The sequence below is a fragment of the Aphelocoma coerulescens genome, chromosome 1 (genome assembly GCF_041296385.1).
Source record: "Aphelocoma coerulescens isolate FSJ_1873_10779 chromosome 1, UR_Acoe_1.0, whole genome shotgun sequence".
Classification (NCBI taxonomy): domain Eukaryota; kingdom Metazoa; phylum Chordata; class Aves; order Passeriformes; family Corvidae; genus Aphelocoma; species Aphelocoma coerulescens.
The window spans coordinates 71,110,189-71,125,512 of record NC_091013.1 but is presented as its reverse complement, the minus strand read 5'-3'; the positions used below and the strand labels follow the sequence as shown (position 1 = coordinate 71,125,512).

Below are 15,324 nucleotides of genomic sequence, written 5' to 3'. Positions count from 1 at the left end.
ACAATTTAAATATCTTTTCAAAATTCCTTTGTACACAGACTTACAGTTGTATTGCAAAACATTTAAGTAGAAAAGGAAAAGTATATTGGCACAAAGAGAAAATGTATGGATATCATGGTTTAAAGTCAGCTGGCAACTAAGCACCACAAGGCCACTGGCTCACTCCCATGGACTGGCAGGTGTTCAGCCATCCCTGGGAGAGCTAGCTCTCCATTACGCCTTGCAGTAACTTGGGCAGACAGACACTGTAACTCTGAATGACCCCTCTTTCTCCTTCCCCCAGCTCTACATGCTGAGCATGATACCACATGGTCTGGGATCTCCCTTTGGTCAGCTGGGGTCAGCTGTCCCAGCTGTGTTCCCTCCCAACTCCATGTGCACCCCCAGTCCATCGCTGGCAGGGTGAGAAGCAGCGAAGGCCTTTGGCTCTGTGTAAGCCCTGTTCAGCAGTAACTGAAAAATCCCTGTATTATCAATGCTGTTTACAGCACAAATCCAAAACACAGCCCCATACCAGGTGCTGTGGAGAAAATTAACTCTACACCGACCAAAATCAGCACAGCAGTAAAGGAAGATATAGGTCACATCCTCCCTGCTTGTTAGCAGTCCCTCTTCTGGAAGTAACTATTCCTTCTTTTTTGGACTCTTTAAGCCTTTTACTTCCTAGGCCCTTTTCCAAGTTCCCTAAAAATAATTCTTCTGCTAACACCCATCAACCACAAAATTACAGGAGTGTCTTCATCTCCCTGTCTCTGAAAAGGAAAGCAAATGCAACAAAATGTCTGTCTGAAATTCTTATAGGAAGCTATTTTCTGATGCAATAAAACCAAAGTGGAGCTTAGCCTCTTTGCCCTAGTACCTGAAAAAAAGAGTAAAAGAAGATTATGAATGTCTTTATTTAAAATAAAATGGCTTTTAAGTTCTATTGGAGCCCAAAGAAATTCTGGTGTGGTTTCAGAAATAAACCTTGTCTCTGTTTCATTTTTTGTTTAAAAAAACCCCAACAGTTACTCATCTGAAAATATCTTTTCACCCTTCTTTGGAGTTTTTTCTTTTGGAATAACTGGAAAATGTAAAAAGTTATGTAGAAAAGATACCAAGATTTTTGAAATCTTTTGAAAGTATATTGTTAATCTCAAGTCAGCCTTCAAAGAGGCAATGTGTCATTACCATATAAAACACAGGAACTGAGAAGTATTTTTGTTTGATTTGGATCCCATCAGAAGCAACAAAGATGCTTCCTTTAGTGAGAAGTTACCCCTAAATAAAATACTCAAATGTGAAAACTGTTTTAGATTTTCCACAAGATTTTCCATGTCATTTAGCTTTTTCAGTCTTTAATCTCATAATTACCAGGCAAATTCTAGAACTGGTACAGTTAAAAATCTTTATGTTACATGCCTGTATTCTCACATATCTTCAGAACATATCTTCAGCACATGGTATATGCAAACAAGAAAATAATGATTTAGAGAAAAAGAAGCAGGAAAATAAATGGTGAGCAAAAAGAATGGGAGGGAAGCAGAATTGCTTTCCTGCCTTGCTCATGTCTTGCAAGGATCTGAGATAAGAACCTAGGGAACACTGTTAAGCTGCTCAACCCCTGACCTGCCACTTAGGAGAAAGAGAGAGGGAAAGGCTACGTCTTACAGGATCATAGTTACTAGGAGCTTAGCCAAGTCAGTGAAAAGGCCTTTAAAAGAAATCAATGGACACATATGACAGGATTTCCTGTTTGTTTATTTGTTTTGGCAATCATCATTCTTGAATCCTCTGCATATGCAAGGGGAGAAAATGTGTTCCACTCACTGCTTTCCTCTACAGACTCTCACATCAATTACTGCTCTAGTAGAGAATTGCAGTGCTCCTCTGAGGGTTACAAAGCTTAACATTTACCTGCCAGCAGCTGGGATGTGAGGGCCAGAAGGTTGCTAGTGCCTAATAAAGCCAAACCAACAGTTTTAGCCTTTCCAAGGTTCTAGGTTGAACAAGATCCTTGGCTTCAAAGCGAACAGGCACTTCACCACATCCATCTCCAATAAGACCTATCTATATGTTACAGTCATGTAGGGACTAATGTTTCCCTGAGTTTGGGCAAAGATGTCTCTATTAAACTGATTATTTTCTGGTGGGATCCGTCACAGAAGATGGCAGCTTCATAAGCATCTCTGAGTGGAATGAACATACGAACTCTTTGTAGACGTGCAGAGAAGAGCATTCCCCACAAGTGATATTTTAGCACCCATAAGGCCTACTGAGTGGCCATATATTTTTTTTCATGGATGCTGCATTTTGTTTCTATCCTGCAGAGGATTGGATCTGATTGTTAAAAATTTACCACATCTGGGACATGTTCTTAGGCTCCATTCTGCAAATCATTGTCCACCCTTGGATTCAGGGGAGGGCTGAATGAGTTTGCTATAAGGAGTTAGCCTTATGTCCCAAAATGTTCAGTCTCACTGAGGATATCATATGGTCTGTTTTAGGCATGTGTTTGTTTAAGATACTGAAAATAAATTGAATGGCAAGCGTGTGCACGTGCATACACACACAACGCTCATGCCTCCTTTTCCTTGGGTAGAGTAGTTGGGTTGGCCAAAGCTTACACTTTATTGGCCATTCTGCCACTTCTTAGTGGATGCACTAATTAATTTGTCTCCTGTTTTCTATCTTTGCTGTTCCTTGAGTTCACATGAAATTTGTATTCTCCTATTAGGCTAAAAGGAATAGGAAGTTTCCAAGTCTACAGGATTTGAAAGTGTCTTTTGTAGTTCCACAAGTACTGTGAAAAGAATGGAATAAGTGTATCTAAACCTGGCAACAGCATTTCTTCACTGTATACTCAGACAGAAATAATTTAAAATGTTGGTCGTATCTTGGGTAAATTGGTAACCAAGTCCTGGAGTGCCTTTATCTTGGAAGGTATGTTCTTCCTTTCTCTTCCCGTGCCAGTTTACACAAATTATTCTCCTGAGGCATGTCTCTTTAAAGAAATTAAGGAACCTGAAATGTATAAATTAGCCTTTTCTCCCTTATAGTTTCAGCATAATCAAGTATTTGAGGATATCCATTTTGGAGAGCTGAGGTCATCTCAAGACTTTATTGGATATTCTCCCAAATCTATTCCCTTTAGACTTGTTTTCCAAATGAGCTGTTTTGCTCCAGAATCTTGAACTTCTTTTGTACTTTTCCCCACTGATCTCACTGTCTCTTCTCTATTTTATCTTCTAGACTAGATAGTATTTCCTCTGGCACAGGAATTTCCAGACTTTTATTTTGCATGCAACTGTTTGGGTTTTATCTTTGTTTCATTGCAGACCATCTGTCTAGTTGGTCAACCAAAGAAACTCTTCCTGATTTCTGTATTTGCATTAAATAGGCTTTTGAAAGTCAGCATGAGTTGGGATAGTTTTGTGTCATGTTCTTGCCAAGACAGCTGCACAAAATGACTGATTGTCTTCTCCAATAGTTGCCTGAACAGTTTTAGATAGTCTTCAGAGTCTGGAGTTTTAGAATACATGTTTACTGAGATTTCCAGTTTTGGAGACAACCTTGTTCTACTAAGAGGGAAAATATGTTTGAGATTTTTTTCATATAGACTTTGTTATATATTCTTATCTGTATGTGCCTGTACCTAATGTCTGTGTCTACATACAGCTGTCAGTGAGGGAATTCTTCACTGAAAAGAATTCCCTTACCTTGAGGGAAATGATCCTTCACAGGGACTCAATTTCATGTAATATGAATATTTGTCTATGTGTTTTTTACTGTTTATTTTACATTTTTTATTAAAGTAGAGGAAGCTTTGAAGCAGTATGTTCCAGTAAGTGTAGTTTCAAAGCTCCACAGTCGATACTCTCTGCCTGGGACATGTATTTGCAAAGGGTTATTACACATCTCTCCATCCCTGGGCCAGTGCAGGCCAGCCTTACTGCAGCTGGAAGTGTAATTCATTTCCAGTACTAGAGAAGGAAACTGGGTCTGCAGAACTGTTGCTTATGGTAGATTTGTACAGCAGCTTTTATGGACCTTAGAAATCACTACAGGCCATAAAATTGCATTTTCTTACATTCATTTTAATAATTATTTTACTATATTTATGTAAGCATGCAGTTGAGAACAGAGTCATTACACTGCGTTGTAACCCCTATGAAGAGTAAGGCCAAGACCAGTACCACCATAATTTACACTTTTACTTTCCAAATAGTCTGGATGTGGGACTTGGTGTCCACTGAATTCTTCCTGGTCTTTTATTTTTTACTGTAAGTCCTCCTAAGAAAGAGTCAGAAACACAAAAAAGAGCAGACTTTAGTAGCATTGATTGCTTGTTATAAAGTCCTGTACTTTAAATAAGTTTATTTTCTATCATAGATATTTCAAGTCATTAGTATTATGTTTTATTGGTTAACTCTATACCTTTATGGTTATTTTTTCTTGAAACATGCAAATTAATTATGAAAATAATGCTTACATTAAATTGTGCTATTACTGCATCTTACTAATATGCTGGACTAACATTTTTCTTGGGAATCATACAGTTCATTTTACCAAGATAAGAATGGATCTGCTAGATCTTAATATGTTTCTTTCAGCAAAAGCTCCCTTTTTTTATTCTCTGTCAAGCTTGAATTAATTGGGAATGTTCTCCTTCAAAAGGTGAAAAAGCAACCTTTTGTGGTGCATTAACCATATCCTTGTAAATTAAATTCTTCATGCTTTATTTAATGATGTCTTTTTCATTTTCTTTTTAATGTTATAATTGCTATTTTAAAACAAAGCAAATTTTCTCAAGAGTTATTGCAGCAGATGTACAGTTATTCTTAAGGATATGTGGTTTCTCACTGATTCTTGGCACGGGAAAAGAAGAGATACTGGGTTGGTTTTATCGAAAGGAATTTAGACTGTATGTACTTTTGGCCAAAGGACTTTAGTTACAAAACAAAACCCATCCTGTGTTGTCTCCGTGCTTTGCATTTCTATACTAATTGCTTTCAGCTTGGATTGTATGATAATACATGTGTTTGATATGTGTGGTTTGTTTGTGTCGAACTCCATTATCCTGTCTCATGTTCTTGGAGTGCCTGAAGTAGTTTCACTAATCTGTCAGCATAGTATGTACTTCTGGATAAATATAGACGTGCAGCCACTCTGTGAGTGGTCATCATCATATGCTGAAGCTAAAAATTACCCCTTTGGTTATGGAAAGGCTGAGCTGATCCGCAGGCCTGCTCTAGCTCACACATTGCAGTTCTTCAGCATTTGTCTATTGAAAAGCAATGCCAAGAAACTGAAGGAAATGTCTTCCTCACAAGCAGTGGGGAAGTGTGAAACAGGATTATGAAACAACTAATTTATTTTTCAATTTTAGTTAGAAAAGGATTCTAACTGTTCTGACTGAAGGAGGGGAACATTTCAGGTATTCACAGGCTCATGGATATTACAGTAGCATGTTGGAGAAAATCCAGCGTGATCGGCTTTATAAAGGGTCTCGGTAGGTATGAAAATACTGCAGATAGATGTTTGTGTTTGTCTTATTAGTTCGTCCATTGTTGCTAAAGTGTAAATCTGACAGAGTTTACTAAAAAAAAAAAATGCAACCTCTGTTTTTTCTGCTTAAAGATACTGAAAAGTCAGTAACTCTTTATGGCTGGAGTTATATCCAGAGTAGCACAGATTCTTGGCTTGTGCATTATGATCATTCAGTTGTTTTGGCTCCTCTCACAGCTTTAGGAAAAATACCTGTAGTGCAGACCATAGCATGGGCTCTCTTATGATAATTTAATTTGGTACTCATCCCCAGTATCAGCTTTTGACCGTGTGTTGCACTAAAACTACTGTGCTTTTTTACAACTGTTTTTCTGATCGGGGAAATGATCAATTCATGGAAAATTCTAGCAGTGATTTTATGTCAGGAGGCTTTTCTGTGGCAATAGTATATGCTTGTGAGGACAACCATGGTTGATATTTCAATGATACTTCCGTATTTATTCCTTGTCTTTAATTTTTAAAAAATACATAACATTGAGAAAATAATATGGTTATAGCCTGTGCTCAATTAAAATATGCTGTGGGATAAGAGTATAATTTGAAATACAGCTTATTGCACATTTAGTAGAAAAATAAGGGTTCGTGTTGGAAACAAGAACATGTGCTTCAGACAGAATTAAACCCCCAAATGGTACGGACATTTTATAGTTGATCAAGCATGGTTAAACTTTGTTACAGATTTTTGTAGGATAGGAGCTTTAAATATGTATACAATTTTCTAAACTTGATCTGTAGATTCTTTGCTCTTGCAGAGTCCTTGGGCATCAGGGTTACCATGCTCTCCTCCCTGTGCATCACCATTCATTCTCCTGGGGAATGAGCTGTTTTTCTCTAGGTAAAGGGTTTAAGTTAATGCAGTATTTATGTGGTGACCAGTACCCTACAATATGTAGATATTCAGACTAAATGCTTCTGTGGTCTGTTCTGGTACTTCTCTTTGTATAACATTTATTATTTCAAAAGCAGGCACTAAAAACTAAATTTGTTAAGGAGATCAGTATCTCAAATTGAGTATAACGCCTTCCTTCCACCCACCTCCCTCCAGATACCTTCTGCATGAACCCATACAAACTATACATGGTGATTTCTCCTGTTAAAATTATGCCTTTTAGTTAATTTGGGCAGTGTTTCACTGGCGTAGATGGCAAAACTGAGCACATCTTTTTTATTGCTACTTCTAAGGCTCCCATTATAATGTGTCAACATAAATGGACCAAGCGGGGATGACTTTAATGCAGCAGTTTCCTAAATTTTGAGTCCTTGATTTCCAGTTTTATGTCTCAGAGGCAATGTTTTTTTAGTGAGTTTTACAGGGCTCTTGGTCAAGGCATGAGTTATATTCTGTTAAAGCTCATACATTATTAGTATAGATGTCACTGATAGTCTTGTCACTGGGCCAGATTTTTGCAATGCAAATATCAAGCATATGCAAATGCTGGAGATAATGGAGCTGAAAAGATGCCTTAGAATGCCAAACCTATACATGATAGTTCATGACCAATTCATGATCAACTCCAGACCCTCAGAGTGTTGGCAGTGTTAGCTTTCCTGCTAAAGATGCTTAAATGGAGTTAACAGCTACAAAATGGTCTTTCAAAAAATTGAACTAAATCAATGTCATATGTCAGTCATTTCTTTAACTGCTGTAATTGCTGTAGTAATGATAGATATTAACCCCCAGGATATGCTTTTTCTGTATTTGGGGAAAGGCTGTACAGTTCTATATTTCTGAGAAGAGCTAGAATAAAAATTTTTGATGCACTGGCATATCTCACAGATAATTGCATTTCTCTGTTACAGTGTGCAAATAAGTGATTTTTCAGTTGGATGTGTGGGAAAAAAAACTAAATCCGCCTGCATCACAAACCTAACAGAATCATTGTTAAAAGGCTTCCTACTAACAATGACTATGTGGATTTAAATTCCAGTCTCAGAATCTTGGCTGAATGCCACAATGATTGAAGATTAGGGTGGCAGCTCCCAGGTAGCATGGCTAAGGTTTTTTTAAACTTAATTTCGCCAGGATGTGATGCGTACCTGATCTCACACACCGCCTGCGTGCCTGCCTGGCTCCCTTGAATCCCCCCTATGTTTCGAACTTAGTAGCCAGGTTTAAAGTAAAATTGCCGGAGGAACAGAAGGCAAGTTTGTGTTTGATTAGATTGCCGCAGATCCCTTCCCGGCCCCAGCGGCGGGCAGCCCGGGCCGGCAGTGTTGTGCTTGGCAGGGCCCGGCTGGCGAGCAGCCCGCCCGCCCGCCCAGCCCGGGCACAGCGCTGGGCGCGGAGCCTGGGAACGGCGCGGGGAGCTCGGCGCGGTGGCCGTGCGAAGGACGGGGCTTTCGCTGCACAAAGGACGCAAATCCTTAAGAAAATTGGTTTCACTGCTCACCAAAAAGTTTTCCTGACTGAGCATTTGGAGATGAAGCTGATTTCATGGGTAGATTGTAAGCCAGTCAAAACCACACATTTGGCAAATATATTCCTCATTGTAAAAATATTGTCTGACTCCGTCCTAAAGCTATTTGTGGAGATATTTCCATTGCCTAGTGTATTTGATAGTCCATAAAAATTTGCATCTGATCCTTTGCATCCCGCTGTCTTCATGTTAAAATTTTAAGAGAGCCTAGGTGGTGACAGAAGAGCAGTAGCACTTAGACTGGTGGCTCTTTTTTCAGTACTTTGAAGTAGATTATTATTGAGAACAACAGCATATTTTTAGAACAAATTTTGTGTAATATAAATGTAGGACTGTTTTATACACTTTGGTTTTTTGTAAAGAGTCATAATGCCAGGAAGATTCCATGATAATGCTTTTGCCCTCAAAAATCAAGTGAAACTTTGCAGGAAACAAATCTAGCAGGAAACATCTGTCACAGTGGGAGAAGTGCTGCTGCTGCGCTGAAGAGTGATGCTGTACCTTTTCAGTCAGGGGTTACTTTCAAAGAAAAGTATAGATGTGTTACACTTGCAGAGTAATAGCTACGTGATGAGAAGCATTTCTATCTTCTATTATAGTCATATAGGAACTTCTAAACTGATTTTTCTAATGGAAAACATGTTCTCTTTTCTCCAGTGGATCCTTTTTTATTTTTCAGCGTGTGATTTTGGGTTCTGATTCTGCCATATTTTAAATGCTCTAAAAGTTTCTTCTTTTAATTTTTTTTTGTTGTTCAGCAATGAAGTGTTAAAGCACATAGGAAAGGTCAAAAATCTCATTTCTTCTTAAAACACTCATATGCCACTGATAATTGACAATTAATTTCAGTAAGAGTTGTAATTCTGTTCCTCAAAGCAAAAAGGCTAAAGGTATTAGAAGTGAGGCAATTATCACTGTAGTTCATTCTTCTTTCTCTCTTTCTTTCTTTTCAACTTGGATGCGACATATAATGTAACGCTCTGGAGTGCAATGCTATGGGGAAGTGCTGCAATGGTTTTAGTTCACAATATTTCCATGGTTTGTATTGCATTAAAGCATCTCTGTCCCAATCACCAGTACTGCTCGTGGGCATTGCAACACTTGTGTTACATTCAGAATGCATAATGGCTGCGCTTGCCAGTGTTACTTAATTTGCTACTTTTAAAGTCTCTGGCAAAACTAACAGAGGGATGGTGCTACTAGTACCTGCCTGAAAACCAAACATTACTTTTATTGCCAGTAAGAGCTGAGCCCTGGGGATTTTAGTTTGGAAATTTCATGTGTAATATGGTAACATTTGAAGTGCTTCAACTTATTTTTCCTTCATTCACAGAAAAGCAGTAAGTAGAGCTCAGTCTAGCGTACAATATCTTGATACTCATTATGCAGAATTCAATCACAGAGTAATTTACATTGGAAGGTATCCCTGGTGGATGATTAATCCAACCTTCGCTTGCTCACCAGCTAGGGAAGGTTTCTCAGGACCTTGTCTGGTCAAATTTCAAGTGTCTCCAACAATGGAGTTTCTGCTATATCTCTGGACAGCATGTATCAGTGTTTGATCACCCCTTCACAGTGGATTTTCCATTTATCTAATTGAAATTTCCCACAAAGTAGTGTCTGTTGCCTCTTGTCCTGTCATCCTGTGCTCAAAGAAGAGTCTAGTTCCGTGGCATCTTTGCTATACTCTGTTAGGTGGCTAAAGAGTGCAATAAGATTCTCTTCTCAAGGTTGAATCAGTCTAGCACTCTCAGCCTTTACTAATCTAGCAAGCCCCTGACCACCTTCATGGTCCTCTCTTGGCCTTGCTTCAGAATAGCAATGTCATTCTTGTATGGGAGAGCACGAAACTGAGCACAATGCACCAGGTGTAATCTCAAAAGTGCCAGATGGAACTGTAAGGTTTGGTACTTTCAGGAAAGCTAGCGCATAATTAATATTTTTTGGCCATGGAAAACATTCCATGTCTGACTCTTCATGTAAGATTTATACTGGTAACATGTATATTGTTTTTTGAGTCATTCTTGACTGACCTGAAAATGAAGTACAGGAGAGTAAGACCCTTTACAATTCACCACAGGCAAAACACCAAACTCCTGACTTTTGCTAGCCTAAGCCAGTTTGAATAGCTATAAAGGATAAATGTTTGTTACTTGACAACTGAGTTACAGGTCTGACCTGCATGCAAAAGATAAGAAATGAGGATGTTATTCAAACTGTGAGGTGTCAGCAAGTCTTACCATGTTAAAAAAAAGAAGATTGAATATGCACTGCATAGTAAACACCACTCAATTTTAATATAAAAGATTTCATCTTTGATTTCTTTTTCCAGTTAGATAATGTGTATTTTACTTATGGTACCATGGAAGTTTTATTTATGTGTTGTGTATTTCTTTGATTAGCAGCTGGTCTCCAGTTTTGCTTTGACAGTGTAGCAGGCTGTTGAGGTGCTCTGTGGAAGTTAAAGCATGTTGAATTATCCAAAAATAAAAGTGTCTTTTCTACATTTCAGCTTCTCCAGTTGGTAACGGATATATCAAGCCACCTGTCCCACCTGTTTCTGGTACACAGAGGGAAAAAGGACCTCCAGCCATGTTGCCCATCAGCATCGACCCGGACAGTAAACCAGGCGAATATGTCCTGAAGAGCTTGTTTGTTAACTTTACTACTCTGGCTGAACGCAAGATTCGCATCATCATGGCAGAACCTCTTGTGAGTAAAAAAACCTCTATCTGTGTATATATATACTGTGCTTTGAATTTAATTTTAAAATCAGGCTTGCTTGCTGTGCAATGAAGACTATTTAGCTTGTAATCTGCGTTGGAGTTTGATAGTGTTTCCCAAACTGTAAGATATGCTGCTATGGCAGTTAGAACGTTGTGGGAGAGGGCAGAGGTATGCGAGATATGCCAAAGGGGTGACATGAAAGGGAATTAATATTTAATTTCTGTTTGCAATATGGGCACATATTAGTGGGATTGAGAGACAGAAGGGGTGTCAGCCAGCATAGATTTCAGAGCTGGGAGAGCAGTCACTGGAGTCAAAATAGATTAGAAAATGCTGAAATATGATAAAAGCAATATTTCTGAACATTACAGGTTTTCACCTAAAACATGAAAATGGCTACCACTGCTGGCTCCTCTTTCAGTTCTGATAGTCGTAGATTTCATAATTTTAAAAAGGGCTATAGCACCTATTTTCCAGATATGAAAAAGCATGCAGGGTTTGAAAAAGGAGGTACATTACATGGTCTTGCACAGTGAGAGAGCCATTGTTATTTGTATTTTAGGCAAATTTAACATGCAAGTATGTCTGTTACAATTTGTGTTATGTAACTGAACTTCCAGGACCCTGCTCATTTAACTTGAGACTACATTTTATATACATTTTTGCTATTTTGATTAAGGAAGAATATTTCTATAACCTATATTTTAGTTCTGATGAGGTAAAAAAAAACCCAAGACCTAAAAATAACTAGAAATCTCTACTTCTGTACTATAAGGGAATTTTTATAAAATCTTAAAATGTTTTTGTTATGAAGTACAATGTAGAATATTTACTTCAGTTCCTCATTTTCAGGTCTGGATATTTTGAAGGGCAAAATTAAAATTTTCTTTATTCTGATGGCATCTGTTTAGCTTTGATTTAGATTCAGAAGCATTTGATGCTTGGTAAGTTTTATCAGGCTTTCTTCTGAAACATTAGGTAGATGCAAGATGACGTAACTATCTTACATAATTTGGAAATAACACTAAAAAAGCTAACAGTAAAGAATATTTTGACAAAAATCCAGTTTATTTCTTCTTTCATGAGTCCCCTCCAAATCACAAAAAGTAGAATAAATTGACAGTCATAGTGTAGGTCCTTTTAAAAACTAAAATGCCAGCAGCTATTTATTACCATCCAGTCTTCATGCAATGCACAGTGAACATCTTTAAAATTTTGAAACAAAATATGTATAACATTACTTGCAAAGATCAGGAAAACAACAAGAAGACCAGGACCGAGGATATAATTTCCTTGCAGCACCTTCGTTTCTTTTAAACATGAACCTCTGCGTTTTCATATAAGATTTCAGGTGTGGATTTATTCCCATTTCACCTTGTGTTAAGATGATTTTGAGTTGCTGTGTGGTAATATGTTGGTTTTGTCACTTTGAGAAACTATTATTATCTGAATGTTGATCTTATTCTAGAGATTGTTCAACGGAGTTTTATTTGATAATTTCAATGTAGAACGTAAAAATATGACAGGAGACTGGAATGCCACGTTTTAAAACGTATTTTTCACAGGGGCCTGACCATGAGACACTAACAGTAATTCAATTACATACTCACATCTCATTAGTACTAATAAAACTTACAAGTCATGGCATGCTGCTATTTGAGGTTGGCTGTGACCAATGAGTAAGGAGGATTCTGTAGACATTCAGTCAAAATGATCTTGAAATAATTGGGTTGTAATGAAAGAAGTAACAACGGAAAATGACAAAAATTACTCTCAAGTAACAGCTAAGAATTTAAGTCTACCCTTTTTGTGAGGTAGCTGCTGGATGTTTAGCAGCTTTGTTCCCACATTTTACTCCACTGATTAGAATTGTGACCAGGAAGTCCCAGGGATTTGGGAGACGAAGTTTATAAATTGGTGGTGAAAAGCTACCTTTTGGCCTTTTTTCACAATAGGTAGTCAGATGGTGAGCTCTTTGAAGAGTCTGTTCTAATTAAACTCAAATGTACTTCAAAGAAAGTCAAACTTGCGAAGTGCTCAATACTGAGATATTTCTGCTTTGAATTCTCCAAGTCATTTCAAGATATGACAATTTAATTTTATAATGAGTGACGAATACTTAAGGTATCTTTTAGAGAAGTTAAAATGATCTGTTTATAGTGTTGCCTTTTCATCTCTTTTATCACAAAGTCTGGCTTACATTGAAGCTCTGAAGTTACTGTGGTTAAATTAAATACTTACTGATACCTTTTTTACCTAGATAATTCTTTTCATGCAGATTTTTTGCCAGTTTGTGCTTTCCAATTATCATTACTGATGTTTTTATGAATTTTTCTTTCCGTTTCCTTGGGTTTCATATGCCTGTGTGATATATCCATCTCTTTCTTTTGTGATGTACACAGAGCCTAAGTGTAAATTATAGTTTTCTGGCAACTATGTTGGAAAACCATGTTTGAGTCACACCATGAGCTGCAGATGCTAGAAAGGCAGTAGAAATTTTTGCTATTTTCTAGGGCATCAGTGAAGGGCACAGCACCCACCCCCTCCTGCAGTCCCATGAAGTCTCATCTGGGATAGTGATATTCCAATGACAGAGAAGGCAGAGGGCATTGTCACCTACTCCTCCTGCTGCCTTGGCTGGCTACCAAGTATCATTTGACATTTTGGTTACTGGATCTGGCAGTGATCATGACAAAAAACGCACTCCCCAGTAAATATATTTTCTAGGCATGAGTATAATGTCAACTATCCACTGCTAAGTCTTTAACAAGTTAAAATAGAAAACTTTTGTTTCCAGATTTGATTTTTTTAAGCTTTGTCTGCAGAATATTTTATTCAGAATTTCAGGTCAATTTTTCCCCTTTTTAGGATCTCTGATATATAAAAAAACAGTTCAATAATTATATTAAGTTCACAATCATGTGGCTAATTTTTAATGATTAACTACTGTACCCAGATTGTCAAATTATATTGATCCAAATTGAAAGTATTTGACAGCAGACTTAATTAAAGTGGATTGTCCAGTTTATAAAATTAAATTCTCATAAATTAAATGTAAGTAATTTTTTCTAGATAATCTTTAATTATTTCCTGCTTCTTTTCAGTAGATAATTGTTCTTATTTGCAAAAAATATTAAGATTTTATTCCACAGACCTTTTTTCACAGCTGATTTAATTAATATTTAATTTTTATCATTTTATATTCTAAATATTCTCTGCGTTGCTTCACTTACAAACACAATCTGATATGTTATTACTGCTGATTTTTTTCAAGCAGTGATGGCCTTGAAATAAAGCTAGAAAGAAGAAGCCAAGGAACTATTCTTGCGAGTTCAAATGAAAGAATATGTCTCATAGCTCTGGAAGGAGAAATCCCAGAAAACAGTTTCCTTTTTAGGACTGTTGATTATCACTTTGGGTAATAATTCATCCTGTGCATACAGAGCAGGCTAATCTTTAAATACAGCTTTCAGCAGTACTTACACACAGCTGTAGACATTGATAAAACGTAGGGAGCTACAGGCATTGACAGTTGTTAATGGTTAATTTAGCTGTTGGTAAACTTTCATTATGCTTTTCTCCTGCAAGCATCTTCTTTTACTGAGCTTGTCTAAATTCAGTATCTCTCTGAATACTGAACTCAAGGAGAGAATTTACTCATTATAGGATTGGGACTATAAGCACATTCATGTATTCTGCATGCAACTTTTTTCTTTTATTAGGCAGGTTTCATCTCACCATTAGAAAAAAAGCCCTGAAAGGAGTTACGTGGTTGATATTAGTGTATTTATTACTTCCATTTCATTAGAAGCTTGAAGATATTAAAATAGAGATCTATTTCAAAACTGGGCTGGTGGTAACAGCCAAGCAGATGGTTAGGAAGACTTTGAAAAAAAAGGAAAGAATAATGCAAATTGCAGAGACTGACCAACCAACACATAATGGCACTGGTTTCTGATTAGCTTCAGTCTAGGCTTCACTTTCTCTAGGCAAGACAAGAATATGCTGAGAAAATATTTGGGAGAAAAGGAAGTAGGTTTTTTGTTTTCTGAGGATTGGGCTGTGATAACTGGTAAGATTTATGTAGGCTATGATAATACTAAGCAGTCCTATCCCACAGCTGTAATGTAGAATTTTCTGGTTTACATGGACTAAAACTCCAGCTGCATCACACAAGGTGACAACTCCTTGGTTGTCACCTCTAATTGGACACATTACTGTTACACATATTTTACATTTGAAGTCCTCATTAATAGTTTGGCATGCACAGGGACTTCGGACCCGTGTTTGTTCACAGATAGTAGTCACTGTAAAGAACGAGTAATTTCCTGGAAAAGAGGAAAGGCAGGCTGCCCTGCTCTGTTCTAGCTATTCACTCAGTATATGTATGCCCAGAAAAATGGAAAATAACACAACTTTATTTGAATACCTTTATTGAATACCAAATTGAAAATTTGTTCTCTTTTCTCATACAAAAACTGTCTCCCTAGAACCTTTCTCTTTAAATGCTACAAACATGCCAGCTTCCCATTGTCATCTGTCCCTATCCACCTCTGTGTCACTGAAGGAGTATGCCACTGATCATTAATCTAATTCTTTTATTCCACAAGTGTTTGTGCTAGTCAAAATTTTG

General features: G+C 37.4%; 1 protein-coding gene across 8 annotated transcripts in view; it reads left to right on the top strand.

Annotated features, from left to right (window-relative positions):
- FRY (FRY microtubule binding protein) overlaps positions 1-15,324 on the top strand; it is a 227,936-nt gene that overhangs the window by 84,879 nt on the left and 127,733 nt on the right. For 7 of the 8 annotated variants that reach the window (XM_069012422.1, XM_069012413.1, XM_069012369.1 and 4 more), the window contains one exon: positions 10,477-10,676. In XM_069012422.1, the coding sequence (XP_068868523.1) occupies positions 10,557-10,676 (120 nt within the window). In that variant the 5' untranslated portion in view covers positions 10,477-10,556. Of the gene's footprint in view, positions 1-5,316; positions 5,492-10,476; positions 10,677-15,324 lie in introns of those variants that run through there. The other variant, XM_069012405.1, reaches the window with a different exon arrangement.